Source organism: Temnothorax longispinosus, chromosome 11 (genome assembly GCF_030848805.1).
Source record: "Temnothorax longispinosus isolate EJ_2023e chromosome 11, Tlon_JGU_v1, whole genome shotgun sequence".
In the NCBI taxonomy this organism is placed as follows: Eukaryota; Metazoa; Arthropoda; class Insecta; order Hymenoptera; family Formicidae; genus Temnothorax; species Temnothorax longispinosus.
The window spans coordinates 3,837,645-3,857,428 of NC_092368.1; the positions used below are offsets into that span (position 1 = coordinate 3,837,645).

Sequence of the window (19,784 nt, forward strand, 5' to 3'; positions counted from 1 at the left end):
CGCGATCCCGCTCATTATCTCGTCGCAGAACGGAGGGACACTCTCGTCGCAACCGAGCTTCAATTATCTCACACCCCGCGATCGGATGTGGGAGCGAGCGACGATACCCTAGCAACAACGTCGATACTAAACATCCATAATCGGCGGGGGTGGCCCGAAACTCGCTATTCCGGGAGGGATGCGCATGCGGCCACCCCTGTTCTTCATCCCCGTCTGTGTCTCTTTTTCTCTCTCTCTCTCTCTTTCCTCATCGTCGCTGCTTTCAACCCAGAACTCCATTTGGTCCATGTGCCAGATCTGTAATTCTGCCTGCAGATATACTGGGTGATAATGTTCACCGGTTCTGAAAAGTTTATAACGAAAAGTTAAATGGTTTGTTGAATGGCCAATGTTGAGGAAATTCTAGTAATATTATTTATCATTATCGTCAGTGAAAATAACAAACATTAAATAATATTCAATTGCATTAAAAATTATAGAGACTAGCTCATGGAACTATATGTGAACACGATGTCCAAAGAAGTCCATTGTCAAAGTATTAAATTTTAATAAGAGATTCTGTCAGATTCTTTACTGTTTATTTTATAAATGTAAAAAGCGCAAGAAAAATGAAACAAGGCACCCTGTAGAGGAATCCTATATAGAGGTGTTATTACGAGAGGAGTCTCTGAATCACTTTGTTCCCGTTTTAAGCATCTGTGACCTATCTCTCTGTTTCTTTTTGGGGGATTAATGTAAAAGCAGTACGTGAGAATGAAAAATGGAGAGACGCTCAGGCACTATTCAAGTGTTTTAAGGGCGTGAAATGAAAACGAAGTACAAAAGTACAAATGCGAGCTCGAGTACGGCGAAAATTTATGAGAGCTGAAAAGAACGCAAATAACATATTAATAAATGGATAATATAGAACGAGCTGAATATATATTATATTTATTATTATATAATATAGATATTTATTTGTTAATATATTTAGTCTTATCTCTCATTATTCTTATATGTAATCTAATTTATATATATATATATATATATATATATATATATATATATATATCTCGTCATATATGTAACGAATAAATAATAAAACAAGTTAAATATAGGAAAATAGGCATGTATGTGTATCAGAATTAAACATGCGATATCATATTTGGGAAAAAAATCGCGCGTCCATTGATATAAATCAATCCTAATTTATGTAATCATAATTTCTCAATCAAATTTCTTGTTTGAAAACTCGCGGCTTGCCTTCCTACTTGAAGATAACCGCAAGTGCGAAAATTAAAGCTGAGAACTTCAGATGTGTTCAGGCGTTATTAATAAACATGTTCCAGATAACGATATAGTGCGATGTAAACACATATGAGATCTCATTATTCAAATCAGCTTCTTATTTAAAAACCTGCTTTTTCTACTTGAAGACAATTGCAAAACGCGAAAATTCCAGCTGACAATTCCAGGCGCGTTCCGCGTTAATTAACAATTATACTCCAAGGCGAGAGCACGTCGCGAATTATGGATGATGGAAACACACCGAGCGTGCAGGACGTCTGTCAATTGGAGCGGCAAATCCGTGAAAAGTTCTACGAGTTGCAAAGCGACGCGGTGAATAATACGACTGGCTATATTGATTAACACTCGAAGCGCGCTTAACCCTTTGCGCCCAGCGCGTGTATCTGTGCATGTTCTTAAATCAACTCACGAAGTAGTATCGATGAATACGCGGAGGTTTAGATATTGCAGGATACCTGGATTATATTTAGAGCGTATTTCTCATGACGTACGACTTCGTCTGAACTGCGGTTAACGTAATTGACGATTAATGAGCAATACTTGTACCAGTTCGTCTATGTGGATAGAATAATTAATTTTTGATTGTTTAATATTCAGAAAGAAAGAAGAGGAAATTAAATTAAGGACAACGAATTACATGGTTAGAAATGTTGCCGGTTGAATTAATCATTCAGTTAATCGGAATTTGGTCGACGTCACCCTCTGAGTCACGATGATAGAATGTGTACCGACATAGATAGAATGTTTATTTAATATGAAAAAAGAAAGATTAGATTAGAGACGACGAATTAAACTGTTACATTAGTTAAAATTATGCTAATTAATTATAATTAATTCTAATGTATTGATTAAAAATTTTGTTGGAAGCAATTATGCTAGTGAAATTACCGATTAAATTAATCAAAGCTTGATGCGAAGTCATCTTCAATTACGAAAATTACGCACAGTTGTTTATCTCAGCAAAAGTGTTTTGTTATTATTCTTTATTTTGAAATTCAAAAATAATTCACAAGTGTGTTGATTCTTAAGTGCTGCACACACATTAAAAGATTCTTAATCCTTTTCCCAAATCGAGAGATTTAGTAATAATGCTAGAACAAAAATTACTCCTCTTTTAAAGAAAAGAAATAATTAAGTACTTTCTACACAGTGGCTGGTTTGATTGTCAATTATATCATATAAATCATGTACATTTCGAGGGTAGGATATCCTGCAGACGATGCAGAAGGAACTTCTGGAAGCTCGTCACGCTTTATACAGCACGGAGTTAGAGTTGGAGAAAGAGCGCGGTGTCTCGCACGAATTAAGGATGCGTCTAAGAGCGGTCACGGAGGTGGTGAACGAGTCGCAGCAGCAGCAAACGAAAAATCAGGTCGAGAACGTTCAGCTGCGAGTCAAATACGAGGCAATGGCGAAGCAACACGAGTCCCTGATGAGTCAAGCCGCGGCCGCGAAGGTGCACGAGGCCGAGTGTACAATCAAAATTCGGCGCTTAGAGGAGAACCTGCGTCAGAGGGACACGAGTAACAAGAGAATGGAACAAGCGTTAAAGAATCTCGAACGTGACGGTTCGCGCGTTATTACCGCTATCGATCAGTACGTTTGACCTCGTCGTGAATAAGTCTGTCGAATATTCGCCGTGCTCGACCTTTTATACGCAGCAATTATAAATGAAACACTCAATCTTATACGATATTATTTTACTTAGAATCTTAATCTTATACATGCGGTTTTTTTTTCTAATCTTATAACTTATCACAATTTTAATAATAGATTTTCTCTGATCGGTTTTTCTACAACAATAATGTTAATAACAAAGCGAAAATTTAATCTTGTAACTCAATAATTCATCATTGACCTTTTAGTAAAATCGCGAAACTTCAAGAGGAGCATCAACACCTCCAGAAATCCTGCGAAGAGATTATTACCTTCAATCAACGCTTACAAACCGTCGGTCTGTGCACGCACGCGATACATCAAAAGAATAAAGCGAAAATCAAAGATTTGGAACATAAGCTAGCTTCAATGACAATCAACAACGCAGGCTCTACGGAAGAATCCGTAAATTATGACACACATCCGAAGATAGGAAAATTATCTTTGCCATCCACATCAAGAACAACAGGATAGGATTTTATCAATAAATATACTGACACGTGTTATGTACAGGATTAATAAAAAATGTATTATAATAATCGTTTGTATATTTAAGTATAAGTTGAACAAGTTTTGATGGTAAAAATGCAAACTTGCAAGATGCACATCATGACAACCAGCGAACGAAATAGATTTGTTTATTCTTTTATTTTCTTTTACTGCAGATCCCTGTAAATGATCCCTATTTCTATATGCAAAGTAAATCCGCCGGAAGATAAGCTTCGCGTACTCATTGCTCGTTCCACTCTTTTTCTTTTTTTTTTAGACCTAATAAAAATTCTATGACTATCCGTGATATAACAAAATTGTCTCTATAAAAGTTCTTGTTCAATTCGTCACAAGGCATTTTAGTTACGTCAATTAATGCTTTAGTACACTTTACGTTTTTCCGTTAATTTTGTGAAAAAGCTATATCTGCTTAGTAACAGTATAAAAACGATCGTGATACCTATACTGCTTAATCTTATTTTTTTTCTTATTTTTAGTCATTGTATGTGATGTTGTACGGTGTGATGTATGTTTCTACATATATATATATATATATATATGTATATATATACTTTTAAAGACACATGGTCCTCCGATAAGAGAAACACACACGATGTAAATCAGGTTGAAATATGAATTACAGAATTTCGTGCATAAGAAGTTGTATACTTCATCCCATTGCCATAAAAATTAAGTAACACGTACTTTTACACTTAATAGTGATTTTTCGATTAAAAAAATCAACCATTATACCCTTGATATAAGAAAACCAGAGGAGAAGTTCATTGTGTGTTTAATATATCACATCTGACCTGATTTAATAAATTACACCAGTAAACTTCTTAAGAAACACGATAAGATATAGATCACATCATTAGATCCCGGTCAACTTAAATTACCGCGGAACTATCTCACCTAAGTCCATTTAATTATACTGATTAACAAGTAGAATATTTGCATAACAAACTCGGTAGCTGTTGCATTATTAACTAAAACGACACGCACTTTCTTCTCTATAATAAAATGTTTTAATACTTTCTCCTCTGAGGGTTTCTTCGGCAAAAAAAATATACATTCATGCAAATAATTTCTGAGTCTTTAATACGATGCGATAACGTTTCATTGTCAAGGAATAAACCCACTATACCCGATACTTGGGATGTGAAAAGTTCCACAGAACATCGGTTTTGTTCGACGAAATGAACATAAGTAAATAATGATAGTAAATAGATGCGCCTCCTTGAACAGTTGAAAATATTTGGGGGGTCAGAGTATAGTACAACGGGCGAGCCAACTAGGTGGCTTCCTCTGTGGTTCTGAAGCTTTCAACTGATGGCCGCCGCCTTTCGGTGGATTCGATGCCTCCTGCGTAAAACAAGACACGGTATTAACAGAATGCGTGACATAACTTAACCAGGTATATTTAGTGCACAAAATCTCATCATAGTCTCACGCTTTTTGGTACACTTCGCTCATCACCAGACAGTGTTATTTGTTACTCCGTCTAGCAATTAAGATAGTGCGCACATCATGCGTATTATCATTGTGATTTGTATTTGCACAGTTATTAGAAATATTTATCACAAAGTTAATTATGAATAACATAACATAACATAAACCCAGATGTTAAACAAGTTTACAATGAATGCAATAATGCAAAAATGACATATTCTCAAGCAAGACATATAAATCGAAATTGATATCAGAGGTATGAAGAATATTTGAGACAATGGATGTTGTTTGAGTTAATACATTTGATTAGCATGAAGTCGCAATATTCTTTTAGTAAACATTTGCTTGCATATATGATATTGTTAAAATAAATTAGTGAACGGACCACAGATGATATATGATACAAGATGCAATGATCATCACAAAATAATAGTGTTAGCTTTGTTAGTTGTTACGTTATAGATATAGAATTCGAGATACATAATTAAGGGATTACATACCTTTCACAGGGTCAGAAAAATCGATTTTTCAATGATATATATTTTTCGATAGTACTATCCTAAGAGTAATCCCTGAAATTTTCATTGAAAAATTTACGAAATAAAATTCACAAAAAAAAAACGAAGTTATAGCCCGGAAAAGTTTCACAAAAATAACGAAAATAATTCTGCACGCGACGAAGGACGAGCGGACGATGTGCAAAGAGCAAAAAAAGATAATGAGGAGGCTTCTACATCAAAGGAAGGAGGTATTTTATGGCCCAGCCATCAACGATGCTGCGTAAAGTAAAAAAAATGTATTCAACAATTTATCCACAGCATGCATCTGTTAGTGTCACGTAAAACTAACAATGCTTTTCTCTTTGAACTTTAAACAATGTTTTGAAAATCGATACCAGAAATATCTCGGAGACTAGTGGACCGATTTGCATGCAATTTTTTACAGCTACTCTCAATACAATGATCGAGTGCTTGTCATAGAATTTTTTTTCAATTTATGGCTGTTTTTTTATAAATCAAAGAAAACCGATTTTTAGATCAAAATCGCATTTTTCACTAAAAATCGCTGCCATTTTTCGAAAAATCAATATTTTCGGGAGATATTCTCAAAAGACTACTCTACAAGACACGTATTTTCATTTTTTAATAAAACGATTTTACCCACAGTAAAAATTCATTAATTTTGACCTAGTTTTAGGCCTGTAAAAGGTATGTAATCCCTTAACTAAAAACGGTGTACGAAGAAAGTTACCTTCTGCCAAGATAGACCAGCACCAAACACAGAGAAACAGAGACAGGAAACAGAGAAACAGTGGTTATTTCATAGAACACGTAAGAAAAAATGTTCATAAGTGAAAACTAATATACATATGTGAATAAGCACAATTTTTTCCCCTAATTTATATTATTCTAATTATTAACCTGTCGAGATTTTAGACGTGGAAGGCTTTACACGTTGAAATATAGATTACAGCATATCTCAATTACACAGAAGTATGAATTCCGATTACAAAATAATCTATATTTGGACAATCAATATCTGTAATCTCCTTGAAGTATATACGGTATGATTCATGTTTCCTCACCAGTTTCTTTTCCATTTTTGCTTTGATATCGCGCGCCAAAGTATAAAAAGCCTCTTCCACATTGATACTAGATTTCGCCGAGGTTTCCATAAACTTAATGCCGTACTCCACAGCCAGTTGCTCGCCCCTTTCCTTAGTCACTTGCCTCTTGTCTGTAAGCTCACACTTATTGCCTAACAACATTTTCTCCACGTCCGCCGACGCGTTCTCCTCTATATTGCGAATCCAGTTTTTTATGTTTTCAAAACTTTTGTCATTTGTAACGTCGTACACCAACATGATTCCCATCGCGCCACGATAGTACGCCGTGGTGATGGTGCGAAACCTCTCTTGTCCAGCGGTGTCCCTACACAAGCGCAAATACATTCGCTGTGTCGCATTATCGTAAAGATCCAGCTCGACTTTACGAATCTAAATTGCACTCGAATTAAGTAATCAGCAGGTGGAGGAGAGAAGGAACATGAAGTATATTTACCATATTTGTAGCTTGATTTTCTTCCCGTCCAATTCGATGGTACGGATCTTAAAGTCAATGCCTGAAAAAACGTACAACGAGAGACGATGAGTCAAGAATTCGGAGCATTCCCCGAGGATGCGTGGAAAAGTGGATACAAGCGCGTGGCGCGGGATGAATCACGTTACTGTAAACGGCATAATGTGCTCTTTGTCCATTATCGAGTGGCAGAGTGGCAACACGTTTTCTCGAGACACACCCCGGCCCGCGCCGCGCGAGCCCCAGCGGATTAATAAAGCGCACAAACCGCCGCAAACGAGGCGGCGATCTCAGGGGGGGATAGGTGGGGAGACGGGGGAGACACCGGAACGTACCGATGGTCGAGATGAAGGTGGTGTTGAACGCGTCCTCGGAGAACCGGAACAGGACGCAGGTCTTGCCGACGCCGGAGTCGCCGATCAGCAGCAGCTTGAATAAATAATCGTACGTCTTTGCCATTGTCGTCGCCGATGATGGCACGGGCACGTCGCGGCCGAGCAGGCCGAGCTTCGCCGAGCGATGATTATCGCTCCCCCCAACGATCCTCCCGGGCGATCCTCGCGCGGACGATGCTTCCTGGCGTTCGTGACGGGGCCCCAACGAACTTGCAAGACCAGCTGGCCGAGTCTCTCCGTCTCTCTCCCTCTCTCTATCACCCTCTACCTCTCTCTTTATCTCTCTCTCTTTCTCTCTTCCTCTCCGCTCGCCAACGAAGGAAGATATCTAACCGTCTCGTCCGCGAGACATTTGACGAAGCGCGTTCTCCTTCCTTCGGTGCTCCCTCGCTCGCTCTCTCTTTCCGTCTCTCCTGATGTCTCTCCTTCTCTGTCTGCTCCGGACTCTCTCGATGGATGTCGACTCTTCGTGCACGATGACAGCACCGCGACGGGCGGTGACGCGTGGCTTCTTAAGCGCGCGTGGGACCCGCGGGAGAAGGGGGCACACTTGCGCGTACTCTTGCACACGCTCGCGACCGCGCGACCGCGAATTAACAAAGCGGATTAATCGCGCAAAACATCTGTCACAAAAAGCGGTATGTACATACAAGACGTGTGTGTACCGTACGGACCGACGCGATTTCGCCCTCGTGTTGTGGCCACCTTGGCTACCCGCGCGCCGCCGAGCGCGCGTGCGCGCCCGGTCGATGTTTCTACTGTGCACGCGCACGCAACACGTGTCTCGTCGGCGCGGCGATATCGGGACCGCGATTAATGAGATATCGATTGAAATCGCGAGGAGGGATAATCCAATAATCCTTAAATTTGAAATCTTAATGTCCATCCCTACCAATGTAGATTAACTTTAATCTCGGTTTAACTTACTTTTTATCTTCTTTTAGTTTTAGGAATTAGAAAGAGATAAAAAAGGTAAGCTGAACCGAGATTAAAGTTAATCTGCATTGACAGAGATGAACATAAGTCTGATTTTAAATCCAGTCTTGCTTCAAGATTATATCTGTCCAACAGAATAATTATATGACGTCTCAGGATCGCATTTTAAAGGTCTTAAATATAAAATCGGACGGTGAATACCATCCCAAGAGCACCGACCAAATAAGATTCCACACAAAAATGAAGGAAAAGGAACAAATAAGATTCCTCTTCCATCCCGCTTCTTTCCACGGTAGCAGGAAGTAATGTATTAGAGACACGTCTGACAAGATAGAAAGAAACTTTATTGAAATGATACATTATTTTACCCTCCTACTATTCTCCCAAATTACATCGAATTTTCTCTTTTTCCTAATGTGAAACATATATACAAATCATGGACTACGTTGGCACGTCACTATTAAATCAGGTTTAATAACATCAGTATAGTTATAACTGATACAAAATATATAATGGACTATATATGTTTACACAGCGGTTTACAATCTAGTTTAATAACTACCGTATACTATTTAATCCAAAATTTTTAATCAAAAGAAGATAAATTTTTGATGCGATAGTACACGGTAGTTATTAAACCGGATTATAAGCCGCTATGTAAACGTAATCATAAACGATTGTTAAATGCGGTTTTATTGACATCAGTTATTACTCTTACACCCGTTGACGAAGAGATGTCGACTTATAAATCTGGTTTTAAAGAAATGTGTAAACGCTAAAATAAAATTGTGAAAAGTGTATGTTGTATTTCTTTAACAAAATGAAGATTTCTTTGAAGATAAAATAAAATCTCTTCGTGTAACCGAGCACGCGTTTTAGAAAGTTATAACTACAAATGTTACTACTCGATTAATGATGACATATAAACTTAGTCATGAGCTCGATAATCTTGCTCGATCAGAGCTCCCAGAGCTCTTAGAAAAGCTTAAAGTAAAGCTAGTATTACTTTGAATTTTCCTTTTCTTAACACGAAACATTTCGGATATAAATCATGTAAGTTTCACAATAATATTGCTCTCAGAGCCATTATTTAAAAAACCATTAGCTTGTAAAATCGAGTTCGAGTCTTAATCAAGATTTATTCTGGTCTCTTGCACCGTGATTCTTTAGAGTCGATTAATCTTTCTGTATTACAATGGAGGGATCGATTGGACAGATCGCCGTAATATTCACTTCAATGACCTCAATCCTCTATCCGACAAGAAAAAAAAGCGACTGGCCTTCACGTTCTTCCCGTGTCGAAATAATCTTTCGGTGATGGCTTTCTCTGGTCGCGTTATCTTTCACAGTCAAAGATACTCTCAAGGCTAATAAAAAAAAGCTATGGTTCTGTCATTACTAGGTAACTTTTATCGAACATCCTGTACATATATATGTATATATACACGAAGAAACTTTTAGAAATAATTTCCAAGTTACGTTCTTTAAGATTACGAAAAGTAATTTTACAGTTTATACAAATCATCCAAGAAAGCCATAGCATTTTTATTAGTTATAATCTTGATACGAGCTTATCTGGCAATACTGTTTACAGCAAATATTAAGTATAAAAATAAATTGAACTACATTGCTTGTGGATTATCTATAAATAAAAAATTAGTCGTCAGTTCAGAAACCGACTAACTTATTAAAATCTTAATACACTACAAATGATCAGTGATTTAATATAACTTAATAACTCATAAAAATATCATATAATGCTTATCTTACGAATTATCTTATTTTATTAACTGTTAAATCATTTGTTGTCCCTGTGTATAAATTAATAATTCAAGGGTTTTTACTCCATTTCGAGATGTAAAATTTCTCTAGAGATATACTTTTGTGAAAGATCTTAGTGTTTTTATCCCCACTGTTCATACTTAAAAAACAATAAAAAGAAAAGAAAATTATAGTTAAAGATTGTAGTTAAAAGCAGACTTATATGTGAAAACATAAATTTGTACAAACACATGTTAAAGCATATCCACTAATTTTCTTAATTCCACTAATTTTCATTCATGGTAATAAACCAGTTATATGTATAGAAAACACATTCCCCTTAGAAAGAAGGACAGCATATGATACACGCGTTTCCTAATATTTACATGAACATAATTAAACAAAATATTCGAAGTATTTCTTGAAATTCTTCCCTCCCCAAAATTTTCAAGTTAATATATTAGTAAAAATGGTTTCACATATTTCAAGAGAGAGAAAAACTTATGCGATAAACTACATCAACAAAAATAAAGATCGAGGTACATGCTATATATAATACAGCATGGATCTTTACGAGTTTACATTGCGAGCTTTCATTTGCAGTTCGAATCGTCGATTTGTTCGTACACCCTTCAGCATCATCCGCGTTTCATGTTGCTGTTTTTGCCTGCAAATATTCATATCTCGTTTAAAATTTTATATTAAATTATCTTAAAGTTTTACAGATCTACATATATATATATAAATTTTTTCTTTAATTATCTTAAACTTATAATATAGAAGAGCAGTATCTTGCGAATAAATTGACCTGTAAAACTTATAAAATATTTTTCTCAAGATAAATCTAGTGTACCTTGAAAAAACTGGTTGTTTTTTCAACATAATGTTCGTAGCTTCTGGTTTTTTCAACTTAAACCCAAATCTATTGTGAATACCGTCCCTTGTGTCGGTTGGTAATAATTTCTTCTCTTCCGTTTCCACATCTGCTTTTAGCGATTTTACCGCTGCCTTCGTAGAAACAAGTTCTAGAAAAACAATTTAAAATTTTAGCATTTATAAGAGCCGCCAAGGCAAGCAGAATAAAAAATGTTAGCAAATTACTGAACGCTAGGTGTCTGCCGTGTCTGGCTTCCAAACGTTTCTTTGCATCCACGAGCGATTCTGACTTGGCAAACATCTGTTCATGTATTCTTGAGAAATTTGGTACTTTCTTCGTAGATGATTTTTTTTCTGTAAGTAAATCCGCGTGTGTTATTACATTATAAAATAAAATCGAAATAAATGTGAAATGTAAGCGATTTTTGGTTTTGTTTTTTACCTGATTTCTTTTCAGTTGATGCAAAGGTTTTTGGTGTGACTTGAACTCTACTCAATTGAGCTCTCGGTGTGCCTCCGTGGTTTCTTGGACTTGATCTCTTGAAAGGAGAAAATAGCGAGTTCTGAGTAAGCTTTGGAGTTTCAACCTTTTTCGATTTAGATACTGAATTCATAATATTGCTTCTATTTCGTGGACTAACATCATGTGAAATACTTGATCGCGATCCGTTCAGCTTGTTAACTGATTTTCGTGCGCTGCCTCCGCCAGATGTTCCAACTGCAAAGCGCACTTTAGCTTTCTTCGCATTATCTTTCGAGCTTAAATTCGCCTCTGTTGAGGTACGCTTCTTAATCATTTGTCGCAAACTTATTGTTTGCGGTTGCTCCAGTTCATAGGTGTTGTCTTTGTTGCTCTCCTGGTTCTTTTCCATCGTATTATCCTTGTCGTAAGTAGCGTTTCGTTTCGTGACGTTCGAAAGAAGAGATTGACTAGTATCATTAATTTCTTTATCAAATAGAGAAGGTCTAGATACATTTTTAATGTCAGTATTTTTATCCATTGTGTTAGACAGCTGCACGTTAGATTGACTCCTATGTCTTAATCTAGTATTGAGAGACGTGTTATTTACAGAAGCATTAGAAGTATCAGATACCAAACTCGTGTCCATTAATGTCGCTTTTCCCTCTCGTGGAGTGGACGACATTAAAGGTATTGACGTATTATATTTAATTCTTGGTGATACTCTATTAGTATTACTAGATCGTGATTTTTCCATACTACTGTTCTTTAATTTAGGGCTGGAATTTCGCTTAGGAGACATACTTACGGAAGCTTTTTTGATTGGTGTTAAAACCTTGGAACTGCTCGCTCCCCTGATTGAGGGAGATCTCACTTTGATAAAAGTATCTGATCGAGTTTTGCTAGCAACTATATTTTCTTGTTTCAGATTTTCAGGCGATAGCTTCTCCAACAGCACGATCGGTTCCGCCAGCACATCTTTTATTTGCGAAGGCGTCAACGTATTTGTTAACTTTGAATTTAATAAACGATGTTTGATTGATGATAAATTCTTTCCCTTGGATAAAGGGGACTTTTTTATACGAATTCTGGGCGAGCTGGTATTAAGATTTGACGAAGTACCAGGGCTACTAGGAGACGTTTTTAACGGGCTCTTTTTCACCCGGGATGGAGTTAACAACTTCAATTTGCGCGATTTCGATTTCTTCGATTTTGGAGATTTTAGTACTATTTTCGGAGATTTCGAGAATCTACGCACAGTTGCCTTTAAATTTATATCAGACTTCTTGTGCTTCTTTTTTTCTATCGGTGGTATCACTGTTCTTTCATCAGATCCGGGACTATCGTTCGGACTGTCCTTCTTGCTCTTTCGTGATTTTGTAGCGTGAGAATCGCTCTCCGGTTTTTCCAAACTCTCCTCAGTATCCTCGCCAGTGGCAGCGAGAGATAATTTTCTTGGGCTCTTAAACAGCTTTGGTATAGCTATTGAATGCGTCTTTGGAGAGCCTAAGGAGATCGGGGATTTCTTCGGCGTCTTCTTAGATCTGTGAGGCGTGAGACTGAGCTTCGGAGGTGTACTTTTGGGAGTGACTATGATGGGTGATATTTTTGCAGTGATCTTCTGTTGTAACTTTCCATTGGGTATTTTCTCTGAATCCAGATCTTTTGAGGCATTCAACTGAAGAAAGTTGTGCCTGACGAGTTCCACCGTCGTGACATTGTCGCAATATCTGTCTCTCAAGATTCTGATTGCCTCATTGTCCACGTTCTGATCCACATCTTCAGTTTCCACTTTGTTCAAATGAAGCCTCCGACGAGAAGTTTTCTTCTTTACGGACTTTTTGACCGTTACCTCCGCATCAGGCGATTCCTTTTTGGCGCTTTGCTTAGCAGCTTCCATATCGCTCTTACCAGACTTCTCCTTCCTCTGCGACTGCCTGACTTTCTGCACCGACTTAGCCACATCCTGGCTCACATTATTTATTCTTTGCGCCTTGGATCTAGTGGAAACAGCAGACTGTTCTGCCGCTGCTGCAAAGTAACGGGATACTTTAGAATCCTTTTCACAAAGCGTCAAAAGCTTTGCGAGAAAAATCCAAGACTAACTTGGGGGACTACAACCAAGCTCCACAATTAACTTATTTTAAAAACACTTGCTAGAATATTTTCAACAAGAATAGAATTATTAATTAATTATTGTTTGAAGGAAGGTTAGGAATGTTGGAGAGGAAGATCAGAAATGACAAATTATACAGTAAAAAAAATCGAATAAACAATTCTGCCGGTCAAGTTAACCGGAGCTTGGTCAAAGTCGCCCAAATGATAAGAGTCACTTAAATAACTTCCACGATCGATTCGATAAGCGTTAGCGTCTCGAGTTCTCGAAACACGCGCGCGACAAAACACAAAATATACGTCGAGGGTGGCTATATAACCTTGCACCCGGAACGAAAGGGGATCAACAGGACGCCTCGTTTCTCTCACCTGCGCGAGTCCGTCTGGGCGACATTCGTCCTGATCTCCGTTCACCGCTCACGATTGGTCTGCCCGGCGTCGCGTCGCGATCGCACCTCGGAACACTCCGGCGCCGCCGATTTTTGCGCTCTTTCGCCTCTCGCCGACGATCGTGTTTGTAATTCAACTTGAACGTGGCTCAATGATGCCTTGGGCACGGAGCCAGCTTGGCCGTGCTTGCGCGCCCATTTCGCTGCGCCAATCGCGTCGCCCCGACGGCACCCACGCGTCGGACGCGCGCGCCCCGATTGGCTGGAGATTTCAAACGGCAACGTAACCGACGCCGGCTGGAGACGGACATGTTAACTCGAGCGACGAATCGCTGATTGGCTGACGGCCATGATGTTTCATTTCATGGTGAATCGGCCACTCTGCGATGTGTATTTCTCGTTGTTACGTTAAAGCTGAATTTAAAACCTCCCGCAGGGATTATCCGTTGCATTGTAACAATTAAAAAACAATTGTTTTAGCAGGAAAAAAAGAAGACCCCGACGCTTCGCGTTTTGGCAGCTTGATTGAAAACGCGCCTTAAAGGCTCGCTGCCGCGTGACGTATGCAGCGTTTCCGGTTACTGGCTCCCTCGTTCCTGTTTTCGCAGCTGTACGTACAGCTGTACTACGTTGCTCTTTTTGCACCTAAAATGAGATAGATAATTAGGGAGAGAAGGAGAGAATGAGAGATAACTCAGATAATTGATGATAATTGGAGAGCGAGAGAGAAAAGATGAGGAACTCAAGGAGTTTAGCAAAGTTTAGTTTACGAAGAACAAAACACTCGTTTCTGTAACTTCTCGTGGCTCGTGGCTTCTACCTTTTGCTCTTGAAATGAGACAGATATATAATTAATCGTTGGAGAAAAAGAGATAAATGATGAGTACATACATACAAGAAGTTCTACCGCCGAAGAATGCATCTTTATGTATATAAACAAATTTAACAAATTTCTTCCTACACACATGTATGAAAGGAATAGCTGCAATACTGCTGCATTATATCGTTTGCAGTATGACAAATAGAACCGATTTGTAATATAATACAATAAACTTTATGCGGAACGATTTGTAATAAATGAAACTTAGATACTTAATTTTTTTAATTGAAAGAATTAAATTTTTGAGAAGATGGAATAGGAATTTCTTTAGTTGACTCTGAGAATCGAATGCGATGTTAAAAGAGTTGCTGGAAATTTTGTTATGAGAATAATTGGCACTACACTTTTTTATAACGACGATATCGAGACTGGAGGTTAAGCAGGATCTGCGGTTTACTGGCTTACTCCCAAACACGGTATCAAACGATAACATCATAGAGCGTGGGAGTACACGAGGATACGTGGTGTTACGATGAAAGACTGATTTCCACTTGAGAGCGGAGCACCAAATCCATTGTGCAACGTAGCCGCAATAAGGTTTTATAGAAATGTGAGTGCAATGTATTATGAAATCTGGAAACTGTGCAAAAGATTTTTTTATTAACTGTACTGACACTGTGAATTTGGAGAAGAATTTTGCAAAAGACTTGTATCCGTTTTTCTGCTACTGTTATTTATGCATAAAAATAAATTTGAAGCTAATCCTATATTCCTATATATTTACTTGGTGCTGTTAAATCAAATATTAATGGAGCAATAACATGAAATAGAACTTAACTCTGTATTGTAAGGTGTATATTTAATATCTGCATATAATGTGTATCTAAAGTTATATTTGTACTTGTTGCAGGTATAAAGTTATTGCTGCTCTCTTTATTATTGTTTCTGTAACACGGGGAGAAGATTATTATGAGATTCTTGGTATAAGCAGATCCGCTGGTCAGGATGAGATTCGGAAGGCTTTTAAGAAGCTGGCCATCGTCCATCATCCTGACAAAAATAGTGTACGTGGGATTAAAATGCCAATATACCATTGTTTGTCCGCTATGTCGCTAATAATATTTTAATACTTCAGGACGATCCAGATGCTCATGATAAGTTTGTTCGATTGACAACTGCCTATGAGACGTTGAAAGATAATGACTTAAGGAAAAAATATGATCTTTATGGAGAAGATGGTCTTAATAACTCTCACAAGAAACAAACCTATCACTCTTGGAGTTATTATCAAAACAGTTTTATATACGATGACGACGAACATGTTATCAATTTGGAGAGAAGTGATTATTGTGAGTATATAACTTTTTCTGTACCTGTTGACCCTGTCGTTAAGTACGAAACGAAATATATTGATATTAATATGAGTTATTAAGAATTAATCATTAAAAAATGTGTGATATTAAAGTTTTACATGTATATCTTTGTACAGATGAAAGTGTTGTTAACTCTGACTCAAGTTGGTTTGTAAACTTCTATTCTCCGATGTGCAGCCACTGTCATCACTTAGCACCAACCTGGAAAGAAGTTGCTAAGTTACTTGATGGTGTCGTGAAAATTGCAGCGGTCAATTGTGAATATAATAGCCAATTGTGTCATCAAGTGGGAATACGTGCCTATCCTACATTGCTCTATTTCCAAAAGGTATATATAAATATATACGGAAAAAATGTGCAATTTCTCAATTAGTATCGTATTATATAATCTTTTGAAAATTATATAATTATATAATCTGAATTATGTGAAGATTATATAATTATATCATATAATTATATAATCTGCACATAATTCGATATTTCCATCTTAGTTAAATCAACTGATAATACTAACTCATTCTTTGTCTCAAAGAATTCACAGCATGGGGAGCATTATAGAGGAGAAAAAACGCAGGAGGCCATTACACGTTTTGCATTAGACGGACTAAATAGCCACGTACCTGAAATAAGTGAATCGCAATGGGAGCTGTTCTTACGCGGCAAGAACATTGTCCAAAGACCTATGTTAATTTTTATATGTGGTGATCAACAGAACTGTTTTACTTCCGATGAAAGGCTTATTGTAGCGGCTACATTCGTAAGTGACGTGATTTTATTGAGATACGTTTTTAATTTACTTTTTTAAATTTAGTTTTTAAGATACCGCGATTGTTAAATAGCATTATAACGGTTCTTTTAGGATAAATTGATTGATGTAAGAGTGTTTGCGTGCAAAAGTGGCAATTGTCATGATAAGATGTCTTATAATGTACACGCGGTCTACTTACCGATATATAATGCATCTTCTTGGGAGCCTATATTCTTTGATAACATATCCAATATAAATACATTGATAGAAAAGCTCTTGGACCAATTGCCCAGTCCACAAGAGTTATTTGACAATGATTTTGAGGTAAACAAAATGTTATAATTCGTTAGTATTTGTATATTACTATTAATAATATATTACATATATTATTATTAATTATTACATTAAAATATTATTAATTTGTATATGTCATTCGTCATTTGTTAGTACATGTACTTACTATATACAATTCCTGTTTTTTTAATTTTATTTTTATCAGGAATATTTTTTATGGTTTACAGCATATTAGGAAAACCAAGTCCAACGTTGCCTGGCTTGTATGCTTTTACATTGGCGACACGGCAAATTTGCGAGATTTGAATTTGCAAATGAAGAAGTTTTCGGCCAGTGGTGTTAATCTAGGTAGATATTTTTGTGATCCATTGATGGGGATCTGATACCGAATATAAAATATTTTTACACAGTATGAAGTATTATCTTGTAGGTAAAATGAATTGTGGCAGAAACGGGCAGCTCTGTTCTAAACTGGGTATAAATCGCTATCCAATCTGGGGCATGCTTAAGCCTGGCGGAGCTTTTGAATTGAATCATGGAAAAAATATCAATAACGATATTATTAAGTTCATGCAAATTAGTATGAAAGCTACAAACGTTTGGGCTCTCTCTGCAGAAGAAACGTTATCGATATTACAAAGAAATCATGGTATTATATTGTAAACGCGAATCACATTTTCGAAAGGTTTTACAATGCTGGATACTAACTCTAGCAAAATGTTATAGCAGATGAAGTATGGTTCCTAGATTGGTTTTCACCGTGGTGTCCACCTTGTATACAGTTTCTGTCTGAACTTCGGAGAGCGTCGTTAGAATTTGATGCATCATTAATTCGTTTTGGTACCATTGATTGTACCGTTCATAACACGCTGTGTCATCAATACAACATACAGTATTATCCTACCGCAATGCTCATAAATGGTAGCAATACACATCAATTCACGTTACCAAAGACAGCTGCGAATGTTATTCAATTCATTAATGAGAAAAGAAATCCATCAGGTAAGATATAATATATAAGATAATTATATTAGTGTCTTTTCGCATATTTCACTATATCTGATTGTTTCATACAGTTATAGAACTGACGTCGGAAAACTTTTATCATAAATTGGCGAAGAAGAAAAGTAAAGTTGTATGGATCGTTGATTATTTTGCGCCATGGTGTGGACCGTGTCAAAGATTAGCACCCGAATGGATGGCCGTTGCGAAGTCGCTGAGCAGTTTGTCGTTTGTAAACGTTGCCAGTGTAGATTGCGAGGCTGAGGCTTCCTTATGCGCGTCGCAAGGAGTGCGTTCTTACCCCAACATTAGAATGTATCCATTAGGAAGCGAGGGTCTAAATACAATCGCGTAAGTTGCAACTGTTTGCAATGTTCAATCATGCATTCATGATTAATGTAACAAATATCAATGCATTCATTATGCATCTTTATCATTTACGCAGGTTGTACAATGGGCAACGAGATTCGTTATCTATATTAACATGGATAACAACATTCTTCCCAAAGAAAATCCATGATTTGAATTCTTCCGACTATCAGAAGCTGTTGAATAGCAAGCATATATGGCTCGTCGATTTTTATTTACCACAATGCTGGCATTGTCAAAAGATGGAACCTGAGTTTGCAATTGCTGCTCAGGTAAATGCTACTTTATTATAACCAATTTACAATCTATAATTTTATTTGACAGTAGCCAGATCGATTATAAATCCTACTTTAATTTCAGTTGCTGGAGAAAGTTAAATTTGGAAGAATTAATTGTAACTCCTATGCGCATGAATGCGCACATATAAAAGTATTCCCGACACTAATGTTATATAATTCTAAGCAGAAAAAACAAAACAGATACGATGGTATCAAAATTTCTGCGGCAACGGCTGAGGTAATCAAGGATGAAATTTTGGAGATTATTAATTCTTACACGAAACATGACGAACTATAATAGACAAAGTGCTTAAATTGAATTTAAAGCTTTTATTTTATCATGAATTCTTTTTTTGCAATATATGGATAATTTATTTTTTTCACATGCCATCATGCAGATTTGATATATAGATTGGTAAATACAATTTCTCTTTTCAATACGTGAGTTAATAATTAGTTATACTAAGCCTCTTTATATAAGAGCCTTAATAAGTTCTTTTTGCTATAAATGTAGGATATATATGGACTAAATTATGCATCTATTTATTAAAGCAACATATATATAATGCATATTTCACAAATCTATACCATCAAATGAATCATGGCATAGGAAAAACTAATCTATTTCAATACATATAAGAAAGAAAATTCATCAGATGACTTCTTGCATCTGATACCACAATTCATTTTACTGAATTGTTGCAACGAGGAAACGGAAGCCTCAACAAATTTTAGTAATGTACTTATCTGTAATTGATGTGTTACTCGACTACTGCAACTAATGTTTGCCGTTTACTCCGACGCGGTCCATTCTTCCAAAAGGAACCAAGAAAAACTAGACCAGAAATAATTTTGGTCCCATTGTGATACTTTTTATACATTTATGTACATAGCAATTAATAAAATCTCTATGAACAAATTAATAAGACCTGGAATTTCAAATATTATATTAAAGGTTTATTCACCATAAAACTCTTCGAATATTTGTCGGAGGTTTTGTTTATTT

General features: G+C 36.8%; 4 protein-coding genes across 6 annotated transcripts; 2 read left to right on the plus strand and 2 right to left on the minus strand.

Moving 5' to 3' along the window:
• The first annotated feature begins 104 nt into the window (after positions 1-104).
• LOC139822184 (uncharacterized) lies at positions 105-3,648 on the plus strand. Its single transcript, XM_071793807.1, has 3 exons — positions 105-1,599; positions 2,492-2,883; positions 3,153-3,648. The coding sequence occupies exons 1-3, from the start codon at positions 1,510-1,512 to the stop codon at positions 3,415-3,417; spliced, it is 747 nt and encodes a 248-aa protein (XP_071649908.1). The 5' UTR covers positions 105-1,509; the 3' UTR covers positions 3,418-3,648.
• A 308-nt stretch (positions 3,649-3,956) lies between these two features.
• Positions 3,957-8,060, minus strand: Rab8 (RAS oncogene family member Rab8). The gene is made up of 4 exons (XM_071793808.1): positions 7,298-8,060; positions 6,945-7,005; positions 6,470-6,815; positions 3,957-4,797 (listed from the first exon to the last, which is right to left on the minus strand). The coding sequence occupies exons 1-4, from the start codon at positions 7,419-7,421 to the stop codon at positions 4,699-4,701; spliced, it is 630 nt and encodes a 209-aa protein (XP_071649909.1). The 5' UTR covers positions 7,422-8,060; the 3' UTR covers positions 3,957-4,698.
• Positions 8,061-8,616: 556 nt separating this feature from the next.
• Positions 8,617-14,510, minus strand: LOC139821438 (uncharacterized). 2 transcript variants are annotated; one of them, XM_071792439.1, is made up of 5 exons: positions 13,875-14,510; positions 11,373-13,418; positions 11,156-11,284; positions 10,908-11,079; positions 8,617-10,721 (listed from the first exon to the last, which is right to left on the minus strand). In XM_071792439.1, the coding sequence occupies exons 1-5, from the start codon at positions 13,897-13,899 to the stop codon at positions 10,625-10,627; spliced, it is 2,469 nt and encodes an 822-aa protein (XP_071648540.1). In that variant the 5' UTR covers positions 13,900-14,510; the 3' UTR covers positions 8,617-10,624. The 2 variants fall into 2 exon arrangements, with proteins under 2 accessions (XP_071648540.1, XP_071648539.1); XM_071792438.1 differs by having other exon boundaries at positions 11,373-13,421; positions 13,875-14,174.
• Positions 14,511-14,647: 137 nt separating this feature from the next.
• On the plus strand, positions 14,648-19,697 carry LOC139821439 (dnaJ homolog subfamily C member 10-like). Of its 2 annotated transcripts, none has more exons than XM_071792440.1 (12): positions 14,648-15,324; positions 15,625-15,778; positions 15,850-16,063; positions 16,204-16,415; positions 16,620-16,844; positions 16,947-17,159; positions 17,357-17,477; positions 17,560-17,778; positions 17,856-18,131; positions 18,206-18,482; positions 18,577-18,772; positions 18,861-19,697. In XM_071792440.1, coding segments are annotated over exons 1-12 (2,325 nt in total). In that variant the 5' UTR covers positions 14,648-15,322; the 3' UTR covers positions 19,077-19,697. The 2 variants fall into 2 exon arrangements, with proteins under 2 accessions (XP_071648541.1, XP_071648542.1); XM_071792441.1 differs by having other exon boundaries at positions 17,859-18,131.
• Positions 19,698-19,784: the final 87 nt, after the last annotated feature.

Bases quoted from the DNA above. Each gene is read 5' to 3' on its own strand.
- LOC139822184 (XM_071793807.1), top strand. From the start codon at position 1,510: ATGGATGATGGAAACACACCGAGCGTGCAGGACGTCTGTCAATTGGAG. The intron at 1,600-2,491 runs GTGAATAATACG...TTTCGAGGGTAG, and splicing joins ACGAGTTGCAAAGCGACGCG to GATATCCTGCAGACGATGCA. The intron at 2,884-3,152 runs GTACGTTTGACC...TTGACCTTTTAG, and splicing joins GTTATTACCGCTATCGATCA to TAAAATCGCGAAACTTCAAG.
- Rab8 (XM_071793808.1), bottom strand. From the start codon at position 7,421: ATGGCAAAGACGTACGATTATTTATTCAAGCTGCTGCTGATCGGCGAC. The intron at 6,816-6,944 runs GTAAATATACTT...GCGCTTGTGTAG, and splicing joins AAAATCAAGCTACAAATATG to GGACACCGCTGGACAAGAGA. The intron at 4,798-6,469 runs GTGAGGAAACAT...TGTTTTACGCAG, and splicing joins CAAAAATGGAAAAGAAACTG to GAGGCATCGAATCCACCGAA.
- LOC139821438 (XM_071792438.1), bottom strand. From the start codon at position 13,899: ATGTCGCCCAGACGGACTCGCGCAG. The intron at 11,285-11,372 runs GTAAAAAACAAA...ATTTACTTACAG, and splicing joins ATCAACTGAAAAGAAATCAG to AAAAAAAATCATCTACGAAG. The intron at 10,722-10,907 runs GTACACTAGATT...GAATATTTGCAG, and splicing joins AAACAACCAGTTTTTTCAAG to GCAAAAACAGCAACATGAAA.
- LOC139821439 (XM_071792440.1), top strand. The intron at 17,779-17,855 runs GTATTATATTGT...AAAATGTTATAG, and splicing joins GATATTACAAAGAAATCATG to CAGATGAAGTATGGTTCCTA. The intron at 18,483-18,576 runs GTAAGTTGCAAC...TCATTTACGCAG, and splicing joins GAGGGTCTAAATACAATCGC to GTTGTACAATGGGCAACGAG.